Source organism: Protopterus annectens, chromosome 7.part0 (genome assembly GCF_019279795.1).
Source record: "Protopterus annectens isolate FY-2018-M chromosome 7.part0, PAN1.0, whole genome shotgun sequence".
Lineage (NCBI taxonomy): Eukaryota > Metazoa > Chordata > Ceratodontiformes > Protopteridae > Protopterus > Protopterus annectens.
In genome coordinates this window covers 1,713,192,725-1,713,217,609 of record NC_056739.1, presented here as the reverse complement: position 1 = coordinate 1,713,217,609, position 24,885 = coordinate 1,713,192,725, and the positions used below count along the sequence as shown (strand labels likewise).

Sequence of the window (24,885 nt, the reverse complement as noted above, 5' to 3'; positions counted from 1 at the left end):
CTTATATATAATGGTATTGTGTCCAGATCCATGGATGTAATTGTTTCACTGTGTTAGGCACTCATTAGTCCTATCATTGAATATGATGCCCCTATTGTTATGTATCTCTACAAGCACTTGTCCTGCACTTTCCAGGGTTAGCTCAGGTATCTGCATCTGAAGGGGCTAACACAAGGAAATAATCCAGGATGGATTAGCCTCAAGTGGACCAGAAACCTGAGGCTTAAGTTGAACTAGTTGGATCTCCACAGCTACTCACTCTTCTTCCAAAATGTCCTTCAACCTGGCCCTTTCCATTTTAAGGAGCTTTTTTTTCCTGGAAGAATCCTTATACTGTTTGTGCTAGGAGTTAGGAGATAGTCATCCCTTGTTCAAGTGCTACCAATTTTCTGTGCTTCATACAAGCTTAGTGTTTCTCACTTATCTTATCTCACTTATGCCTCTTTACTAAACACTTTCAGTGTTTACAATTAAATATACTGACATTTTCACCAAGGAAAACACAGCAAATAATAATCTTTTAGAGGAATATGTCCCCTGTGGTTACAGTTGTTACTGACCTTTTAATGTGACACCATTAAACACACACATACACATAAAAAAACAGGGTAACTATCACTCTTGGAACATTCCTAGGAAGCAACCAATGACTGTAAGCTCTTTACTCTTGTTGGAGAAAAAGAAAGGAAGATTATGTGGTTGAGTTGGTCTTTACTACCAAGATTCTGGCAGACAGCATCAGTACGGGAGGTAACGTTACATCCAGTCTATGGACATCCACTTAAGCCTGAAATTCTTCTGGAGGGCTAACATCTACCTTTGGCAAAGTTGTATATATTATGGATACACTATAGCAATGATAGCTATCATGAACAGTTCTAAGCATCACTACTACTCCTCTCACGTGTTGTGACAAAACGGTTAAGAGAACAACGAAGACATGTTTTATTCATTGCAACAAGTATGTAAGACTTTAAAATGAATGTTTCCAGGTGCTAATGCCACCACTTTCTAAAGACTTGTTCACTAATCAGTAAAACATTTCCACTGCTATGACAGAGAGAATATATCCTCTCAGGAACAGCAAAACATAAATGTAAAAAGATAATATACTGATTCCTGTTACTAGAACTCAGAGGATTAAGGTTACAAGCTATTTATTAACTTCATCCTGTAAATCTGGGTTTGATTCTTATATGCTTCATCCTGCATTGTTTGCCACTAAGCGTAAATCACTTAAGTGCTTTTGGGTCAACTCAGAAAAGAGACACTTGTGCCTTGTGGAACTTGTTTAATTAACAAATCAGTAATAAAGTGTCATCCTTTTAATTCCAGAGTGTCTGGCTGACAGCCCACTGAAAGGCACTTGATGACACATATACATCGAAGGAGCTAATTGACACACATACATCGAAGGAGCTAATTGGCATCAGGTTTTTTGACAGTATTTATGGTCCTAGGCATAAGCATGCATACCAATCTCAGGAAGGGATTGATGCTTCCTCACCCTTTACAATGGGATAAAGTTTAAGGAAGGACTCCCTCCTTAAGAGTGTGACATACATCACACACACACACACACACACACACACACACACACACACACACACACACACACACACACACACACACACACACACACACACACACACACACACACACACACACACACACACACACACACACACACACACACACAGGCAGTTCTGTCTACAAAGCCTGTGAAATCCTGTGAAATCTTAAACTCCCCTGCAAATAAGTACTGAAGTATCTCCCTGCATACACCAGAGCAGTGCACCTTAAAGATGAGTGCAAGGAGTTGACGAATTGGGAAAATAGTCAGCCAATACGATTTGTGTGATCAAGATATGCTGTAGCCTGTGCTTCCCTTCTCTCTGTACATCCAGCGCAGAGTCTCCAAGGTAATAGTAAGGAGTCAACGAGTTTGATATACTGCATTCCATTCAGCAGGAGAGACAGAACTTCACTTTGGTGTGTTGCCGAGACATTCTTTTTCTCCCTTCGTGGGGCTTGGAATTATTTAGCCCATTTAATGATTAGATTAATATTGCACCTTCATGAGCTATATTTATATCACCTCTCATGATAATAACTGGGGTAATACCAGAGGTATTTTGAAAGACACCATGCATAGGTTAAAAACATTTAGGAGCTGCTTCTGTCCATTAGTAGTACAGGGAAAGCCATAGGATAAATTTCTTATTACCAATCCTTAGATCCAAGTTATGCTTGAATTTGGACAGTGATGAGCTTTACTTTACATGAATGGAGAGTGTTTTCCAGGGAAATGGTATGCTCTGTGAGATATAATTACCCCTCCAAACTGTTCTGTTGATGCTGCAGAAAAGGTTTATATCCCTCAATCATGTATTTTTATGCAGTTTGACATGCTGATGTATAGTAGGTCCATCAGTGTTGAGTCAGAGGATACCTTGTATGCTAGAAACAGGTCACCTCTTAGCAGTCTGTAAAAGACCAAGTAAAGTGATAAGGCTTTGAGGTGGCCCATGCGGGCAAACTGTTTAAGCCTAGTATCCTTGTTGTAAGGTATCTTTGTTGGCGTTCCAGCTGTTGCATGTCTGGACAGATACATGCCAAAGGGAATATTATACTCAGTAATTGGCCTGGCGAGGGCTGAGTAAAGGGATCAATGACATCCTTGGATGAAAAAGCAATCCCTTTTTTAATGAGTTGAACAATATAGAAGGATTTCCTCACCACAGTGAACACTATGGTTGAATGATGGGTCACTCTCCATATAACTTTTCAAATTCTAAACAACTGTATCAACTATTAGGGATGTATTTTCAGTATGGTAGTTCTCTGGGGTAGATGACTTCCCAAAGGATATAACAATGCATTTTTTGGCATTTAGCTTTAAACTGTGATTCTGACACCAGTTATTTGTTTGGCACAAGCTATCCAGCATGATGGTTAAGTCATGGGGATTTGATAACTGTACCTAGTTTGCAGTCATCTGCAAGCTTAGTCTGCCAGAGTCCTTTAGTATTGGCTCTGACTTTTGAAAAGTAGATGCCAAACAGAAGAGGTCACAGCACAGATCCCTGGGGGACTCCACTGGTGACTGGACGTTTAGTGGAGGTAACTTCCTTTATTTTCATCTCCTGCATTCTATCTGTGAGCCAGTTGACAATCCAGTGGGTTATGGGGGGATTTATTCATAGTTTATTAAGCTTTTCTACTAGGTCTGAGTGGAGGATAGTATCAGAAGTCTTGGCCAGGTTGAGGTAAGCTGTGTGTACTGTTTTACCTTTGTCCATTGTTTTCATGACTTTTTCAAAAATGTCTGTCAGGTTGAGTAAGCATGAGAGAGGGGTAAAGTTTGAGCTGACTTTATAAGCTAGTTGGTTAGCTATATCATCAGCTATAGTGAAGGTAACATTGATCACAACCAACTCTGTATGTTGCCACTCTGTGCTCCTGAAATTGTGAATGTAGCTAAAGGCCTTGTGATTTTCTTTTATTTGGGCAGATATTTTTGCCTCAAATTTGGCTGTGGTGGAATCCATTAAGCACCTGAGTTATTTAATTTAATGACAAGAGATCTGTCATTTTCGGTACCACTCTTCATACTTTTGGCCAAAATCTCTTCCTTTTATTGTATAGTTTGTCAGTAATATAGTTCCACGGGGGGTGGATGGGGTGGTATTTCTGGGGTTTGCCCTCTGCGTTTCTCTAAGGGAACAGCTGCATCAATGCACCATTTAAATGCTGGTACAGTTTGGTGCTGCAGGATTCCACATTCAGCTTTCTGCATTTGGCAGTGGTTTGAAGCTTGCCGGTCACTTAGGAGTAGATAGTGTGTCTCAGAAAAGTTTCTAAAGGAGCTATGGGCAGAGGAGGCCTCTGGTTTAAATTTTATTTTGAAGGAGATGGCTTTATGGTCAGAGCTAACAAGTGACGATACACTGGGGATGGTACAAGATGCTCCCATATTAATAAGAACAAGATCCAAGATGTTGTTACCCCTAATAGGTAATCTCTTCCTGGCAGTTTGTATTAACAAATCCAGGAATCTCTGTACTTGTGCACTTGTAGAGGTGTAAGTATCACAGTCTACAATTGGGTGGTTAAAATAACCCAGGAAAATGCTATTGGGTTTACTACTTAGAGACTCCAGTTTTTGTAGATAAGCATTGTGGCTTTCATGGGTCACAGAGGGAGTACTACAGCTAACTAACATGTGGTGAAGAACCTCTCTGATGGTGATTTGGACATGAAGATGCTTTCATACCTCATGCTGCTTTATCAGCCTTTATGTGAGTCTCTTATGAATGAAGGCTGAGACACCTTCACCTTTAACCCCCTCCTGTACAGTGGTAGCTCCAAAAGTGTGGAAAGTGTTATAGCTCTGCACAGCTGGATTACTCTTTGCCATTTTAAACTATGTCTCAGTCATAACAGAGATGCCTACACCCTCCAGGGTGAGAAGGGCTTACAGGTAGTGGAGTTTTCTTGTTTAGGCTCCTAGCATTAGCTAGTAATGCCTTCATATTTTCCTTTAATTATTTTATCATGTTGGTAGTTTTTTCCTAGTTGGCATTCCCTAAAAATGGCATTATGCTAGTGGAGAATGTACTTGCCAATATCTGAAAACTGAGAGGGGGCAGGTGCTGGCCATTTGTGATGAAGCAGGTTGGTCTGTTAAACATAACCCATCAGGCTGACAGATGATTGGACTTCCTTAGAATGGCACAAAAAATGACATCACTTATTAAAGTCAATTATTTTTTTGTTCATATTGCAGCATCATTCTTAGAGAAGGTAGAATGCTGCTCAAAGCTAGGATCCTACATAACTAGCATACACACGTAGTCCAAGATCTCCATCATGTCTCTCTTCATATAGTTCAAGGAGGTAAGTCTCAAGTCATTAAAACACGCATGTGCTAGGGGTTGGAAGTTGGCAAAATGGTTAAGATGTTTATCTCATAGCATAAGGTACAGAGTTTGATTCTCAGTTTTGAAAATTGGGCAGCTAGCCTAGTATTTCACTATGAAAATGTGACAGAGCCATTCTTGTACCTGGTGTTTGGAGATTTGAGTGTATGATCTGGTGGACCCTGGCACCAGGCATACAGCTAACCATCACTCTTTTATTACTCAGCCTGATAAGGGGTACATCAGTATGTTTTAAAATGGACTCATCAATAACGTGGATGTTTGATTGGGGAGATGCCTGCCTTACAGGCTCGGCATCTATGGTACTCCTTGTGCCATGTGCAGTAGTAGGTATTGTAGGTCTAGAGTGTTGCTGAGGGCACTTAGTACCTGTGTTGCATCCTAGAAGCCTTTGAGATGTAGGCCAGTTAATCTTTAGAACCTCAGCGTATGAAAACTTCTGTGTTTTATGTTGTGCGCATTGAGGTGTGTGGTATGTCATACACTGCTGATAATCCTGATGTCAGAGCTGTCTTAGTATGAAATTTTTGCCTCCATTGACTCTCATCTCTCACATGATGCATTATGTTGTTTAAGCAATAGGTGATCTTCAGCTAACACAGGACAATTTATACTCTGTCTCAAGATATCAGCCTGGCTACATGAACTGTGGGAAAATGCTTGTCTGATTTTCAACAGGAAATGACTCAGGGCGCTAGGATGGCTATAACTGCTTGGAGTTAGGTTTGTTTTAGGATGCAGGGGTTACTTTACTTAAACTTGTAACAAAGGTGTGTGTGTGTGGGGGGGGGACTGTTACTTGGGCTGTGGTGTGTAGATATCCTAGTCAGATTTAGCTGCAGCATAAGGTATGTTTACTTGTACTCAGCCAAGGTTAGTGAAGCCTCCTACATAGGTTATTAAATGGTGTGCATTTGACAAGTCTCTTATAAGGAAAAAGTTCTTGCACAGGCAACACATTATAGAGTGAGTCCAACAGAGAACACCAAGAGCAGTGAGGCTCATTTCTCTCAGTTGAGGGTTTTTCAGACTTCTCAGAGTCTTGAATAAAAGGCCCCGGGTGAGTTCAGCTCAGCACACATTATATGAGATAATATAGGGAGGGATCCAATCAAAAATAATGAATAAGTCAACCAATGGGTCTGTGGGACATGGAATCTGTATTGAGTCATAGTGGTGAAAGAACTATGATTTAAGTTTTCATGAGACATTTTATTTAATTCACAGACAGTAAAACCTACATTGGTGACAGCTGTTGAGATGAACAGTGTTGTTACTTTATTTTAGAATACAAAATCATGGTGGCCTCCTGAGGTTCACTTGTGATGCTAGCATGAGTTAGGACACCTCTGTAGGAAAATAAGTTATCACCTAATAGCTTTTATATAGGTATCACACATTTTTGCCTTTAAATTATTTCCATATGTTGGGTTTTTCTTCTAGCTTACCAATCTGAAAACAGTCACTTGACCAGCGCACTTAAAGTGTTGTCAAATTGCAATCCGTCAATCAATCAATAAATCAAAGTCAATCAATCAGTCAAATCAATCAATCAAGTATATTTCCTTTTTTCCACATCCTATAATACTGCATTATTACTGCTTTGCTTTGTTTTGTGTCACCAGCAAAATCCTCTGGTCATTACTCCTGTCATACTCCACTGATAAATTTGTCAGCATCTCAGTTATTTATTAGAGTGACTTTTTGTTCTGCTACTAAAGCCAACAGCATACTTAGTTTACCACTGAGTCCTCCAGACATGTTTCCTAACAATATAAATGGCAAGTACAGAGCAAGCCACTTAAAATCTTAACAAGCTGCCATTACTGGTCCTACTTCTACTATTTAAAGCATCCATGGGAAAACTTCTGTTAGGTTAGCATGACATGACTTCTACATTTTTAAATCCACACTTATATCTGCTTTTCTTCTTGATGTTCTCTTGATAGGAAATTTGCTTTTTTACCTGTACTAATGTCAAACATATATGGTTGTGATTTCCTATGATGTAATATAAAGGTGGCTTACCTCTGTATTTTGCTGAAAGACTATCCACTGACAAGGCGATTAGTGCAGCAGCGACAGATCGTAGATGGATAAATCCCGTCCCAGTTCTGTAAAACCAAAAATAAATTATCATAACATTAATGCATCCTCATACTGTCTTAGCAGTGTTCATTTACAGATATAGCATGGCCTGTGGTATGCTGAGGTACCCTGACAGGGTACTCTCATAATGAATACAAGCAGTACACGTGTCAGTTTCAAGGAAACCTGGAACTTTCATTCTCCCAAGGCTGGCACCTGGGGTGGCTTTCTAATTTTTGTAAACTTAAAGGCTGGCCTTCTAACCATTCATTTTTTGTATATATATTTTTTCTTTTTTAAGAATAATAGCACAATCAATAACAAGCTACATATGCATACAAAATGTCATACATGAAAGTGAGAAAGCATTCAACTTGTATAAAAACATGTATACAAATGTTTTATTAGTTTTCACAGAACATCCTTCACCCCTTTATCCCTTAAACTGAATTAATATTATAGATGAAACAAGAAACCATGTAGGTAAGTATGTATAATAAGTTTTAGGTAACATTTTGAAAATAAACTGACAGCCAACAGTGAATCTAACTTTTTTCATTAAAAAAACAGTGTTTTTAACTGCTTATGCACAGCTCATTTTTACATTCATACCAATCAACTTTGCTTAAGAATGTTGGATACAGCAAAAATATTGCGGGGGGGGGGGGTTATGGCCCAAATTAGGGGTTATGTATATCCATGTCTATACATATATAGTTATATCTATCTATCTATATCTATCTATCTATCTATATATATATATATATATATATATATATATATATATAAAAAACACTGTAGGCCTTAAGAGGTTGTGGCATGCCCTTGTGTAATGACGGCAGACATGTGTTGATGTAGAGTTGAAGCCTAAGTAATGAATATTCTTTGTTCTAATTCTGGAAGGCTTAAGGAGTAGCTTCTCAACTATCTCATCTAAGTAAGTACAGTGGTGCTCTGCTCTGAGGAGTTATGTATGTTTTGCGTTCTGAGTGCACAGTGCTGTGAGAGGGAGGCTTCCAGATTCAGCAAGTACTTTACAGCTCTCACAAATCGAGTCATGCTATGACAGCAAAAATGTATATTCAGTAAATATGAAGCAGTTAGTACACTGCCAAAAAACACAACATGATATCAGTTTGGGTGTAGAAAGGTGAGAGCTGAAGGGAACTATTAGTCAAAATGCATGTGTGCTTATGTATAAATTTAATATAATTTTACATTGGTTGGAGAAAAATGTCTTTGTGTAATGCAGCAGCATACAGCTCAACCAAAAAATTGTTGAGACATGTTATGGAGTTCATTAAAGAGGACTAAACAGAAACTTACTTGATAATGCAGCTATCACGAAGGTGTGCACCATCTCATTCTTGTCATGGCGCAAGTGCATTCTTCTTGCTTGATGCTGTCTGACCTTCTGACCAGTCTGCATTAAATCCTACCTAGTCAAGAATTCTATAAATCTAGTTTCAGCTGTTCTGCAATCAAATGATGAACACCCTAAGCAGTAAATCCAACAGTGAAAGGAATAATTAACCCCACCACTTCTGCCTGAAAACATAATAAAAGTAAAGAAACCATATTAAGGTTGTATTAAAATGACTAAGTTAAAATAACAAAAAAAGGTCTATATCAAATCCAGAGCTTATCTGAAACAATCCTGTGTTGGTTTGTGATTGAGTGTGCAGTTGCCTGGTAAGAAAAGATTTATTTTGATTTATATTTTATTTTTACAACTGTTTTTCACTGTTTATAGGAAGAAAGGAACAGCTTGTAGAAAAGATTTTCTTTGATTTTTATTTTGTTTTAACTTTAATTTTCACTTTTTGTTGTTAGAATGGATTTTGATTTAGACATGCAAACTGTAGCCATCCAAAGGGACCTACTTAGCTATAAAACGACACAGACTACAGAGAGGTCAATACAGAGTTTATCTCAAACAGTCCTATGTTGATTTGTGATTTATTGACTTTTTCTGTTGTGAGAGATGTAAAGGAAATCCAGCTTTTGTGCACCTTTTACAACTGGTACATTAGGTTAGAGAAAGACCTTATTTTACTTAATTTAATAATTAGTTGTATACTGTTTGTGTGTTTCTCATAGAAGTTGTCTTAAAATCTCTTTGAATTTTGTGGTAACTGATTTTGATAACCTTTTCTTTTAGAATTCTTTATCTATTTCCAGATGAAGACTTAGTTTGTTAAAGGACAAGTGTCTTGTACAGTAATCTAAATGCTATGTATATTTAAAGGTAACACCAGATAACACTGGTGATCTGTGTTCCTCATGTCAAAAGTTGGATGATTTGCTTACTATTATTGGTAGTAAATCTGGACTTACTGATGTTAATCGCACATGTGCAATTGGAGCGGCTTGGAGAACTGTTGACACGTATTAATAATTGGACTGGTGCAATAAATAATGTTATGCAAAGAGCAAATAGAACACATTTAGGAAATGATGTGTCTATTGTCTGTAAAGATCATTCAAACCCTATGAAACAAGACAATGTCCCTGACAACTTTGGAATTCTGGACACAAGCATTCAGCAATCTGAGGATTCAGAGCATGCAGAACAAAATAAAAAGGAAAGAAAGAAGGAAGTTTACAACAAATAACAAGGAAGAAAAGAAAACGGATCAATATCCATAAAGCAAAGCAAATACACACTAAAAAGGACACTGCTTTGTTATGTAACACACAGACTACAGGGAATAATAACATTGTTACATCAGAAAACCTTCAGCTTAAAGAAAAAGGGCATAATTTTTTCCAAAAGAGAAGACAGAAAAAAAGATTCAATGTTTGGGTAAAAAGGAAGAAATCAAAACTAAACTTGGAAGGATTGAAGAACATTACTATAAGAAAAACGAGGAGGAAAGCAGAAGCTGACAACATGGCTCAAACTGTGGATGCACAAAGACAGCTGGATGTAATAAGCAATGAAAACATTGGGATTAATAAGACTAATGGTGATAGAGATCATTCATTTGTAACAAATGATAGAGCAAATATTACTAAATTAGAAGCTGAGGATTCTTCAGATCTGGTCAGAAATGATATTCTTGTAATTGGCAAATCAATTATTAAAGGAACTGATACTTTTGCAGAGAAGGTAATGAACATCAAATAGTGTTATTCTTGCCAGGAGCAAAAACAGAGGATGTGAGAAAGGTCTTTGAATGCCTTAATGCAAGGAAGTACGGATCTGTTTTTATTTACATTGGTACAAATTGTTTCAAGGACTCTCTGACTATTGGTGGAGAACTTAAAACCTTCTTAGATAGCATAGTTGGTACATGTGATAGGACGCATTTTTCACAAATCACATATTTCAAGGAGAGTCAGGTCACTGTACTGTAAATGAAAATATATTTTGGGTAAATACCTACATAAAAAATGTCCTTTTTGAAACATGGACATTTGTAGACCATACAAGCCTAAGTTTGGGCACACATATGTTTAGACAGGTTAGTGTGCACTTGTTAAGATCAGGGAAGAGAAATTTTGCAGCAGATATTTTGCAATATTTTACAAACACAAGACAAGAGTTTTGCCAAGTCAAGAATTTAACATTTAACAGATACCAACATTTAATGCATATCTGATGGTTGTTAATGCTAGGAGCATTAGTAGTATCTTATTTATTGGAAAATTTGCTACATTCCCACAAGATTGATGTTATTGTTTGTGAAACATGGTTTAAGAAAAATGACAGGAAACCAGTTCTGTCAGGGTATAAATCTTTTTTACGGCAACAGATAATCTAACAAAATATCAGGTGGAGGTGTTATGATAGGGATTAAAGATTGTTATGAGATCTGTGTCTCTTACATGTTCACTGATAACATAAATACTGTAGATTGTGTAACTGTGGCAATAAAGTCATTCCTGGAACATATAACAATTGCAGGAGTGTACAGACTACCAAAGTCAAGTGATGATGACCGTCAGAAATTCATCCATTTCTTGCATGAGATACAGGAGGGAAGAATAACAGTGGCTGGGGGTTTAAATTTACCAGTAACAGACTGGAATGATATTGATTCAGCAACATTAGTAAGGAAATTATTTACAGCGAATACTCAGGAACAATTGCTTCAGACTGTAAAAAAGCCTACCAGGGAACGGAGCATACTAGATAATGTTTGTGTTCCTAAATAAATTACTGTTACTTCATGTCTAGTTTTAACACTGTTGATGTGCAATGATTATGGGGTTATAAAGATTAAATGGTTGCTAGATAACCCTGCCAAACAAAAATCTAAGCAAATGCACAGACTATTAATTACAGATCATATGGAAGAAAAACAGTCACTGTGTACAGTGAATTGAGTGATGCGTTCAGTAGAAAACCTGCAGAAGCAATGCGATAAGTTTTAAAAAAGGAAATTGCCTAAATGCAAAAAAAAAAAAAGTTTAACATCAGGATCTAGATACACAACATCAGGAACATTTATTTCCACAGATACCACACAGATTCTTGAACCAATAGCCAATGAAACCCCCAGCCAGAACACCATGAAGAATATGCTGAACTTTGGTGCAAACACTTCATTCTTTATGTGGTGACAATCACAAGTGTAATCAAAATGTTATGCTTAATAAAGGCAAGGCAAATGGCTCCTTAATTCAAACATACTTTTATTTAAATGCCACAAAACAACAAAATACTAAAATAACTAAGTGCTTTCATCCATAACCATCTGGACTTTTTCAGAATTTGATACAATGTAGTAAAAATTCCTTTTAAAAAAATCATTGACCAATCAACTTGACTCTGAATGAATCAGTTCTAACCCTATTGGTTTAAGCACCAGAATATTGTAGAGTAAATAACAAATCACTTTTATAAAGCCATTCCTATTCATGCCAAATGTTAATAACACTGTAAAGAAAAAGCACTGAAAACCACAAAACTATAATAATAAATATAAAATAAAAATAATGTTAAACATCAATTCTCAGTTGCCTTCCAAATAAATAAAATGTCATTGCACCACCTAGGTTAGAAGGTGCATGAAGTACATAAAAATAGTAGGTAAAATATCAAAATTGTGCCAGAAAAAATATGAAAGTTGAAAGTTATCTCAATAAAATTCAAAATAACTTTTAAAAAATATATTAAAAATACTTTTGTTTTAGAGAATTAATAAATGAATTTAAAACATTTGCCCTGTCCTTTAAAACATTGGCTATAGATATGGAGTCATTGGGGTTGGCATGCATTTAATCTCAACTGCCATATCAGTTCCTTTATTTCTAGAATGATATAGCCATCCTCCCTCTGACCGATTTGAAGATTTGATCAATCACAAAGAACATGAATTTCTTAATGTTCAAACTAGGCATATGTAGGATTGCATTTTTTTAATTTCATAAAGATGTTCCCTCATTCAGTCCTTTAATTTATATATTATTTTACCAACATAAAATACTGAAAGATAGCTACATAAACAACGTTGGTAGAATTGCAATTGTATTTGCCCAGACAGGGTAAGGTACGATACTAATCTTCTACAACTAAGTACGGACCCTCTTCTATGTACCTACAAAATTTGCATCTCTCACATTTCACCATATGATGAACCTGATTAGTTTTAACTCTACTAGAACCTCTTTCCAGTAGTTCTAGTTCTTTCAGGGCCCTGCCATAAACAACCATGGGTTGTCTACCCATTATATCCAGCTTTTCCTTAGGGAAAACATCATACCATAACTTTTTAAATACACATACATAAATACTTACTTCCTGGTTGAATAGTACTACAAATGATACCCTCTTAACAGGTGTTATTACATTATCAGACATAGTGGCGGTCATAGCCATTATTATGGAAACATAATTTTGTCCTCTTAATAAGGGGGCAAACTTTGTTTCCCTGCTTTTAACCACCTCTTCTTTCACCATATTTAGAAATTGAATAGGATAACTTCTGTCTGAAAACATGTTCACTAAATACAGTAGCTCTGAAAAACAGCTCATCCTCACTAATTATTCTGGCAGGCATACCATTTGTCCTATGACAATACCTCTTTTGGTAGAAGGGATGATAGCTGTCAAAGTATAAGTACGTATCTGAAAAGTTTTTTTTTCTAAATATGTTGGATGTGTATTTTTAGCTTCTCTGTTTTTCCTAAGTCTCACATCCAAGTAGTTAATCTCATCATAGTCATAGTGGAAAGTAAATCTTAGAAAGCTGGTGTTTTTTTTCTAAGTATTCCACAAATGACCTTAATTCATCAATTGTGCCTTTCCAAAGGATAAAGATATTTTCTAGGGATCTATTGTATGTGTTATCATAGTGTGAAATTCAGAATCAAATACATAGTGTTTTTGCTGAATCAAAACGTCCACGAACATATACTGCCCTTCAAAATGAAAAAGCCAAGGCAAATGGCTCCTTAATTCAAACACACTTTTATTTAGATGCCATAAAACAACAAAATACTAAAAAAAGTAAACACTTTTTGTCTGTAACCATTGAGGTGTCTTTAGAGTTTGATACAATGTAGAACAAATTGCTTTTAAAAGATCATTAACTAATCAAATTGATTCTGAATGAATCGGTTCTAACCCTATTGGTTTAAGCACTGGAATATTATAGACTAAAAGACCAGTCACTTTTGTGAAGCCATTCCTATTCATGCCAAACATTAACTTAATAACACTGTAAAGAAAAAGCATTCAAAACCACAAAACTATAATAATAAATATTAAATAATGATTTATTTCCATAAAAACAAGATATCTAATTAATGTGAGACAAAAAATATAAGAAATAGAAAACAGGTTGAACTATGACTTTGAAAATAGAAATAATTAAGCTGGACAAACAAATTTAACATAGTGTTCGAAAAGATAAAACAAATTGATAAAAATTTAGATAATGAACATAATAGGAAGGCATTTTATAGATATATAATATGTGGTAGGAGTAAAGACATATAAATTGCTAAACTGGGTGTAGATTCTGACATTTATTTTCAGACACAGTAGATTATAAATATATTTACAAAATATTATTTGGAGCAGTTTGGCTCCAGTAAGTAGGTGACAATTTGTCCTAGTAATATCCATGTAACCTCAAGCTGAAATCAAATTATATTATATTGAAAAAGAAGTAGGCAAACTGGAACCAAACAAAGCACAGGGAGGAGACAGAATTGGTAATAATGAGCTGAGAATGCTTCAGCATGAGCTTACAGAACCAGGGGTCCTGATGGAGAGATGAAAAGTCAGCAAGCAAAGAAGAGTAGTAGTGCTGAAACTGAATTCATCCTCAAGTCTTGGTGAGTAACTTTGCAAGGTGGACCCTCTCTTTCACAAAATCTCACCAAGATGACACTGATATATAGACTGTATTTATATAGCATGTATCATGGATGGAAGTAAATCATAAATAAAAAAGCTTGGTGCACAAGACCCAGGATAAAAAAGTGCCCAATCCTGATAGGTGTACTGGTGCCAGGACTGGAAAAACATTACAGTGTAGAATCCTCAAAATATGGAAACATTCCTACAGTGGGGCCAGGCCAGGCTGAGGGGAACGATGGCTCCCCTGTTGTAGAAGGAAGCAGCAGTCTACAAAAATGAAAAAAAAAATTGATTGGCCAAAGAAGAGCCATAAAGATGATAGAGTGGACTATTGAGGATAAGAAAAAAATGATGTATTGTTACTATTATGTAAAAAGCCCAGAATTTCCAGGCAGAAGATATACAAAATGATTAAGAGAGAAATTAGAATTGAAAAAAGCTGTCACAAGCTTCAAATAAACATTTGTGTTCATTAATACAATATACTTTTGAAAAACAGTATATAGATCAAGAAACTTTGATCTCTTTGGAAAAATAAGCCTCTGAGGAAGTGAAAAAATATAAACAACAAAATCTAGAGATATTCAAAAAATATAAAAAATAAATATGGACATGGGAAAGAAAGAGATTTGATATGGTGCAATATTTATGCAAAGGAGTAAGCCAGGTTAATTAATATAGAGAAGGCAGTCCCAAAGATATTTGAAGAGAAATACAGACAAAGGCATCCAGATATGGAAAATTTCACAATAAAAAGATGTAATGTAGAAAAGACGATTAGTAAAGCAGAAGTTAAGAAATAGAAGTTGAAGTTATGGAGTGCCTGCGAAGTAAAGGATTTAATGTAGAAGGTCAAAAACTGACTACATCACAGCATGATGGAGTGAGTCCCCAGAATAAAGAAAAGCAAGAAGATCAGGAGACATGTGAAGAAGAAATAATGAATACAAAAAGGGCAGCACCAAAGATATTTGAAGAAAAATATAGACAAAGGAATCCAGATATGGAAAACTTTACAATACAAAAGATAAGAAGATTAAGAGGAAAAGTAGAAAAATAAATTAGTAATGGAGAAATCAAAGAAATAGAAATTGAGGTAATGGAACAGCTGCAAAGAGAAGGATTCAGTGTAGAAAATCAAATGCAGAAAGCACCACAACAGGATATCCAAATTAAGGGGAAACCAGTGGAACAGGAAGCAATTGGTCAGGTGCCATATCAAGATATTTTGGAGCCTTCCACAGGAAACCAGTGTAAATGTTCACTTGAAGTTAGACAGCAAGGAAAGGAACAGGAAACTGTGGAAACTCTGATACAGTCAATGTTGAGGAGTGATAGGCCAGTGAGTTCCCATATGACAAAACAACAGATGACACAGAATGAAATTGAAGAGAATGTGCCACAGGAAGATGCTATAGAACTTTCCATAGAATGCCTGCGAGAAACGGAAAACAAGGGATGTGCCTCCAGTATGGAAGAAGAGAATAGTTGATTTAATAGACAAAGACAGATATATCAAGATCAATGAGAGAAATAGACTGCAGAAGGTTAATAAAATCCCAAAAGTCAGAAGCTTGACAAAACAAATGAACACAGTAATTAGGATTGTCCATAGAGACCCATGAGATATAACAGAAGTAAACAGAATATATTACTGTGCTGCTAAATTAATAACTGATAAAGTTCTATCACAGGAACACAAGGTAGTGAAGGGAAAAGAGGGGAAGAAAGCGCATGCCATCATGGAAGTATCGAACAGAGAAAACTGTAAAGCAGCTAAGATAAGGAATGTCATTGTTAGAAGATTATAGAGGAGGGAACAGATCAACAAAAATACTAAAAAAGATATATGTGATAAAAGCAATGCGCAGCATTAGAACAGACCAGGATCTATTATGGACTATCAGAGATAACAAACTAAAAATTTCAAAACAGGCAGAAAGACTTAGAAGATACGAAGATAAATATAAGGGAAAAGCACAAAATAAGCAATTTATTGATGACCCAAAAAAAGTTTTATAGAGATTAGTGAAATAAAGTAAAAGGAATTAAAAGACTGTCAAAAAAAGAGGAAGTAGATACATTTTGGAGAAGTATCTATGAAGATCATGTGGAACGTAACAAGGATGCTAAATGGATAGAAGAAGCAAAAGAAAGAATAAGAAGTTTAAAAGTACAGGATATGAAATGGGATTAAATAGCCAGAGAAATTGAAACAAAGTTAAGAAAAGCCTCTAACTGGAAAAACCCAGGCCCAGATGCAGTACTTAATTTTTGGCTCAAAGTATTAACTTCTTGCAAGAGGATCTAGCCATGAGTAAGAACTATTTATATGCACACCCCGAACAGACACAGCACTGGTTAACAACAGAAAAAAACAATGCTCTTATTTAAGAGTGAACCTGCGAGCTACCCTAAAAATTATAGACCAATAACTTGTCTTCTGACGATATATAAACTATACACGGGAATTGAAGCCAACAGAGTTTATAGTCATTTAGAAGAAAATTCAATTATGGCAGTAAAGCAAAATGGCAATAAAAGAAAGTCATATGGAAAAAAGGATCATTTGTTGTTAAACAAAGTTATAGTGGAGAACTGTAAGAAGGGGAAGAATCTATGTATGGCATGGATTGACTACAAAAAAGCATTTGGTAGTATCCTGACTACATTACACTAACCATGAAACAGTGGCAGACCACTTTACAATTAAGCCACGATAAAGGACAGATTATTATCCCAGGGATAAAAATCCAAAGGGGGATATTCCAGGGTGACTCTCTGTCATGGTTGCTATTCTGCCTTGCCATTAATCCATTAAGCTGTTTACTTAATAGCTTAGGTCATGGCTACAATTTGGCTTCTAGAAAACAACAAAGTCTAATGACTTCTCATCTTCTCTTTGTCGATGATTTAAAACTGTATAGCTCATCAGATGAGGAACTGAAAGCACCACAGCAGGTTGTCAAAACTTTTTTAGATGCTATTGGAATGTAATTTGGTCTTGATAAATGTGCAAAAGCAACCTTTAAAAAAGGAAAACTGCAGCACCAGGAAAATATCAGTTTGGGACAAGAATGTGATATAAAAGAACTTGAGCAAGAGGGAGTGTATAAATACTTGGGAATTGATGAAGGATTAGCAATAAAACATGAACAAATGTGAATAAAGCTCAGTAAGGAGTACTTTAGAAGACTTAAATTAATCCTGAAAACAGCATTGGCATCTAGGAACAAGATCCAAGCCATAAATCAATTTGCTCTTCCTGTCCTAACTTATAGTTTTGGAGTGATTGACTGGCCCCAAAAAGTGTTGGCTAGATAGGATATTAAAACAAGAAGGATGTGTCATGCTCACCAAATGATTTATAAAAATCAGTGTATACCAAGATTATATATTCCTCATTCCGAAGGAGGGATGGGCCTCCTTGAAATTGATTACATGTATAGATCTGCAATTGTGGGACTCCACACATATCTGCTGACCTCACAGGATCCAAATGTAGTGAAAGTTTTGAAACATGAGGAGAGTAAATCTAAGGTGACATCTCTGCTTAATTTAACAGAAGCATATCGACGTCAAGCAGGAATGAAAATCAAACCAGAAGTAGATAAAAACCAGGCAGCAACTGGATGTGCTAAAAAAACAAAAGAAATAATATAAGGTGAAGGAGCAGATGAGAAGGCAAGAAATGTGGAAAAAACATAATATAGTTGTAAGTATAGAAAACATCTGGAAGAGCCTTATGTTGATCAAGAATGAATGCAGGAATGGTTAAGGAGAGGTGATTTCACATCAAGAAATGAAGGGTTAATATTGGCAGCCCAAGATAGTGGGCTACGTACACGCTGGTTTACAAAGTCCATTGAACATGTGGGAGAAACAGACATATGTAGGTTTTGTAAAACCGAATTGGAAACAGTCACACAACTTGTTGCTGATTGCAATACACTAATGGCAGATGGACTGTATACTGAAATGCATACTAATGTAGCGAGACTATTGCACTGGGGATTGTGGAAACATGGTATCAAAGTGGCTAAAAAACAGTGGAAACATGAGCCGCAAATAATCATAGAAAATGATGAAGTTTATATCACATGGGATCACTCAATACCAACAGTTCAAAAGATAGATGCTAGAAAACCGGATATAGTGGTCCAAGAGAAGAAGGCAAAAGTAGCATTGATCATTGAAATCACCACACCTAGTGACTACAGTGTCTTCTGTACAGAGAGACACAAAGTCATAAAATACCTTGATCTGCAGGCAGAAAAGAGAGCCACGTGGAAGAAAGATACCCAGACAGTTCCAATAGTAGTAGTAGCAACTGGTCTTATAAAAAAGAATTTACAATTGTATTTAGATATGTTACCAACTCATGTAACACCATACGAATTGCGGAAGGAGTCATTACTGGGCACATTGCGGGTGCTGCGAAGAGCACTTTTGGCTAACATCAAAGAGTGAAACAATACTGATTTCATGAACTTTAATCGTTCTTTGACTTAGGAATGGGGTCCATTCCCATCATGGTATTAGAAACCCAAAAGATTTGGAGAAATTAAAAATGGTATAAACCATTATATCTGTTATTCACTAGGTCATAGAATATGGTAAGATTCCTTAAGATTAGACACATGCACTTGTTAAACATATTTTTAAGGGAAAGGGAAATGGGACAAACCCGGAGTCATAAAGACCCACAAGTTTAGTTTCTTATTGTGGAAAAATAATGGCAAAGGGTATACTGGATAAATTATTGCTAGAATAGGACATGTTGGGACATGAAGCCATATATTAGCATGTATATGTTAAAAACTTTAAAAATAGATCTATTACTACCTGTAACAATGATGTTCTATAATAATATAATAACAGCTATAGCCTATGCTAAGCTTGCTCTAGTTAAGGTGCCTATGTCCTATTTATATCCTATTGGTGTTTTTGGATTTTCTGCTGGTCGGTGGCCTCAGTGGTGGAATTGATTTTTGGAGTGGATGTTGTGGACATGGTCTGTTTGGACATGGCCTTATGTCATGCTCTGGCAACACCTCTTTGAATTTTCTGGTCCAGCATACAGCATGAGTTTCTTCTTTTGGGTTTTTGTGAATGACTTTTGGTCTCTGAGATTTTGCTGCCTGGGTCTTTTCTTCCAAACATCTGGGTCTGGGGCATTGCTGACTGGTAGACATTGCATACGTATCATTGAGATGACAATCAGAGAATGATCATGCTGAAGACATCAACCTCATGATTCATGAGATCTGTGGAACTTGAGGATCACTTGTGCATACTGTAGCATCAGGTGGTCAGTCTTGTGAACCTTTCTAAAGTGGTCCCTGGATTGCTCTAACCTGGGTAGTGTGGTCCCTGATAAGATTTCCCGGTTTATGGGATTGCTTATTTTTTGGCTGCCGTTGCCTTTGTTTGGCTCTTTTTTTGGCTACTAATTGTTGGCATTGAGTCAGGGTGGAAGGATACTGAATTCCGATGAGTCTTTCATGATGTCCTTCTGAAGGGATATCGTTTCACACAGTATCTTTCACTTTCCTCTATGGGCAGTCAGCGCAGCAAATCCTGTGTTGGCCAAAAAGAGTCCTCCAAGAAGCCTGGTAATAACCGCCAAACACAAGACCCAAGGGGACCCGACACGTGTGGACACCACTTGTGAACACCCACCTCCTCAGGGAGTCTGCCAGCAATCTCTAACCCCATGGGTTGTGTAAACCAGTTTGCAACCCATCTTCTTAAACATCATGGGGGTATTTTAAGTAGCTTTTTCTATTGTGTCGACTGTGGGGTATGGGTATTGTATCGCTTGCCAATGGCCTTGTAGGCTGTTGACCGCCCCTCATCAATAGCCTTGGTGACTGTTTGTGAAGAAGTCAACCAAGTTCAAAAGGCATGATCTTCTCCTTGACAAAGCACTGTCTTGGGTCCAATGTCTATCTATCAAGTCCCTTTTGCTTTGTTATGCTCCCATTATTTTGCTCATAGCTGCTTTTGAGACTTATGGGCGTTAAATGGGGCGGTAATAGGAACCCGGCCGGGCGCGCTTTGTGGAGTGGTGCCACCACAGTTGCCACGCCACACTTGGCACATATCCTGTGGTAAGGCTGAGATTAAACAGCTACCTTATGTGCGGGTTTATCATTTAGTAGCAGGCACACAGCACAGCCGGACGGTCCCATTGATGCTGTGTGTTTTGCTTTAGCTTTAGAGAGAGCAGCACCTGCGCCTTGAGATTGAGAGGAGGCTAGGCTACTCGCTGGGATTATTATCTCCTTAGGGGGGAGGGGGTGAAGTTTGCACTGAACCTGTCTTGCAGTTGGCAGCAATGTCTGTGGGTTCAGTGATTTTGTATTTTTTTGGATTAATTCTGAGCTCTGCATGTTTCCAGTTTCCACCCTAACATAACATAAAAAAAAAAAAGGCCTTTGTCCTTTTTTCCATGGCAATTTTATTTTCAAAAAAATTGGCCTTAGTTGATTTTATGAGTGCTCGTATTTTTTTACTAATAATGATCATGAATGAAAAATTGGGCTGTGAAGTAATTTATATAGATTTAACTTTAGCATTTGATAGGATCATACACAAAATACTGATCAATAAATTAGAATAACTAGATATTGATGTACTCTTGATAAGATGGATAGTAGCATGGCTTACAAATTGGACATAACAAATGTCACCCAGCAACTGCAGAAGATAATGATAGCTACAGAGCTATAGAAAACATTCACCTTGGCAACCACAACGCCTTTATTAAATTACAGGAACTTAGTGCTTTGGCAAATCACCTTCAATAGCTCCAACAATTGTAGGGTAATCATTCCATTTAAATATTCCTAATTAAATCCATTGACCAGTGAATGCCCACCCATTGCATATTATTAATTCCCTGTCATTTAGGGAATTTCATAGGGCTAGGAATTTATGTTCTGAGGAGTATGAATTTTTGTGAAAAATATTAAGTAGATAATGAAATCAAGGTTACTCTGATATATAATAGAAAGAATCCTGGGACAAACTGCAGAATAACATAAGGAATGGTAAGTGCCATAAGTGATTCAAGAATAAAGAAGGGAAAGGGTTAGAAAAGAGGGATGTTTATTTTGTTACAAGGTATACCCACTTTATAGCAGGGATTACATGTATTCTTAAAGAACACTGGTATACTGTACAGTTGGAGGAACGTTTGAGGAATGTAAAATTAAACATTTTTACCATAGTTCTTACCATAATTGTCCTAGTACATTGGCTGGTACATTCCCAATCAGGGGTTAAATAAAAAAATGTGTTGCTGTGAAGGTTGTTCTGTTTGTAAATATACAGACTAAAGTGGTGATTTTAAAATTAATGGTCACAAGTTTATTCTACCAGGTAATTTTGATTGCTTTCAAGGTGCAGTGATATAAGCCTTGAAATGTACTTGCAACAAGTATTATATAGGACAAACTAGTAGACCGATTCAGAAATACATATTGGAATAGGTATGTGATATAAGACATGCTAGGTCTACTAGTCTGGTGGCACTTCATTTTCATATGTTTATTTGATGATTTTTGGTGGAATAGTGAAGATACAGTTGTTTAAGTTGTGGATTTCCAACTTTTTGAACCTACAAGAAAGATGTGTAATTCTTATGTGCTGGATGAAGAACAACCATTGACTGAAGCTTTTGAAATGGGGACCATTTATGCTGCTGGAAGAAGAGAAAGTGGCAGTCAACCATTCATATTGGAGGATTATTTATTGGACTTTAAGTATAACACTGAGAAGGAAGTTAAACATTTTACAAACTTAAGCAGTATTTATTGGATGGGATTGCCCCCCCCCCCCCACAGGGACTATGAGTTGCAGTAAAACCATCTTTCTCATTTGACAGTAATTTTCTGGACTTAAATGTTGGGAGCAGGCAGCTTTAACTTTTGCACAGGAGTTTCTTAATATTCCCATGGAATATGATAAAATACAAATGTAATTTTTAATGTGAAGATTAATAATCTCTTAGATGCTAAACCTATAAGAGTGGATTCATCTTAGAGAAAAAGCTGAATGACTTATTTTGTGCTCTTTGAATATTTGACGGGAAGCTTGTTTCTCACAAGAGGCAAAACTACAGAGAGACATCAAAACTTTTGAGAATGGCTAGTGGTTCCTGGGAACGCTTAACATGTACAGTGCATCCATATGAATGTAAGGGTCATCAAACGTTTGTATCACGCAGATGGAATGGATATGAAGATGGTTCTAAATGGAATAAGAAACTGGTATGTTCAGTGCACAATATATATATATATATATATATATATATATATATATATATATATATATATATATATAATTTGCTTAGTAACATGTTACAAAATCTAGAATGTACCTAAAAAATACAATCATATATTATCTTCTCTGCAGACAAATAAAAAGGAATAGCAATCTTCTGTTTTTTACAAATGCACAAGTCTCCTCACCTTCATGTTCCATAACTACATAGTTACCTTTTTATAGTGTTGATTCAGGCCTCTGAGTATGATGAAGATGTAAATGAAGTGAGAACTCAGAATTGTTGAATAGCAAACTTTTGACTTTGTGTAGCAGATGTAATCATAGTGTAGGCTATGCTTCACTGTTAGTTGCTAATGGATTCCAACTGTGAATGATTAGTTGGATGGAGAAAAAGACAACAGAAATTCAGATTATCTTACCTACATTGGATATGTCACCCAGGATACACTTACAAAGTGTAGAAGTAAATTTAGCAAGCCTTTAAATGGAACTAAACTGCACACATTTATCATTTTTACTCACTAATTGCCAGACTCTCCTGCCTTTGCTGAGGAATATTTTTCACTGTCATGTATTTTTATCATACATTTAAAGAACAATGATACAGAATGACTATAGACTACATCTGAATGTACAACATAGATAAAAGAATAATGAAAATAACACGAAGAGAAGACACAGCTGCATTCTTGTAAACATATTCATAAATGGTTGTGTGATCAGTCATTGCACTAAATATGTAAGCCACACATATACAAAGAAGGTGTATATGTCTTGTTAATACTGTAGAGGAAATGGGAATTGTTTTTATGTACATGATTTGCTTTCCTGCTGCAAATTCTTTTCTGTGGCAAGGAAAGATAGCACACTCCTAGTGTATTTTGTAAGTTCATTAGTATGATAGCTCGTAATCGCGGTGGTGGTGCTGCGGTAGCGTTGTCGCCTGACAGTAAGACGCTGTCCGGTTCGATTTTCAGCTAGAGCGTCTTCTGCGTGGAGACATGCGTATATGGGCGTACCTTCGTTGAAGGTTGTGCATCAGGGCTGGTAAGTGCTGCAGACAAAAAAAATGCATTGCAACTGCAAAAATGATACATTGTTACTTATTTTGCCTTCCATCAGGCAAACAAGTTAAGCAGCATTGTGCAGTGGTCAGCACTTGGACAGTAATGAGTGTAAAACATACATATGCTACCCAAACTTCCATGTGGCAACAAGTGTAAGTTCATGGCCACAATATAGGTGAGTCAGGGTTTTAATCCAGCACCTTCTAAATTTTATTAATGCTGTTTCACTGTAATTTATATAAAAATGAACAATATAGCAATAATTATACATAAAAATAACTATGTATAGCAGGTAGATTGAGCATACACATGATATCATATTTATTACATGTTTAACTCTGGGTATCAGTACAATTATGGTTCTGCAATTGATTTTTTTCTGACATGGCATGGACTTCATATGTTACTAATAGTCATCTTTACAACTCACATGACACAAGTCTAGCTGAAAAACAGAATGTATTGTGTGGTCTGACCCAGAACTTTGAAATCTCTCCTGCAAGTAATACAATTATATATATTTACAGTATATTGTTACACATTACTCCTGTGTCACAGATGAGAATGCATAAACCATGACCTTGTTAGGTCACATACATATATGGTTAACCATGCATTCTTTAATGTATCTGTATAATTAATGACCAGATATATTTTACTGTACTTTTTATTGTATGTGACATATAATGGTTCGAATTATCTTTTTTTATTTTTTTCTCTTACCTCACCCCTTATCTCTCTTTTTTATTTTTATATGTGTGATCATACCATTCTGATGTCATAATTTTCTAACAACCAACAAAATGATTTATAGCACAGGGAGGTAGGCAAACCACTGTGGCTCATCTCACTGTGCCATGCCTCCAATGGCTGCCACACAAACTTCCAGCACATCTGGGATGCAACCTGGCAGTACTGCCTCTGCAGCCCCTGCACTACCTGGGCCCTCAACATCAGGTAGCAATGCTACTGCAGCTGGTGCAGTTATACCCTCTGGGAGTATTGGTAGAGGTGGGGATTTCGTCATCCACCAGGAGCTGCTAGGCATGATGCAGGAGGTCGTAGAATACCATTGGTGCATGCCTCAGCCAAATGGAGATGTTGCTTGTGGGAATGAAGAGAAAATCCAAACATCCACCAATCCAACAGGAAACTGAAGAAGGGGACAGTGATGACAATT

General features: G+C 36.6%; 1 protein-coding gene across 3 annotated transcripts in view; it reads right to left on the bottom strand.

Moving 5' to 3' along the window:
• The window catches only part of DYTN (dystrotelin), a 410,223-nt gene that overhangs the window by 294,676 nt on the left and 90,662 nt on the right, over positions 1–24,885 (bottom strand). For all 3 annotated transcript variants that reach the window (XM_044078253.1, XM_044078254.1, XM_044078255.1), the window contains exon 6: positions 6,972–7,057. In XM_044078253.1, coding sequence (XP_043934188.1) covers positions 6,972–7,057 — 86 coding nt within the window. The remainder of the gene's footprint in view (positions 1–6,971; positions 7,058–24,885) is intronic.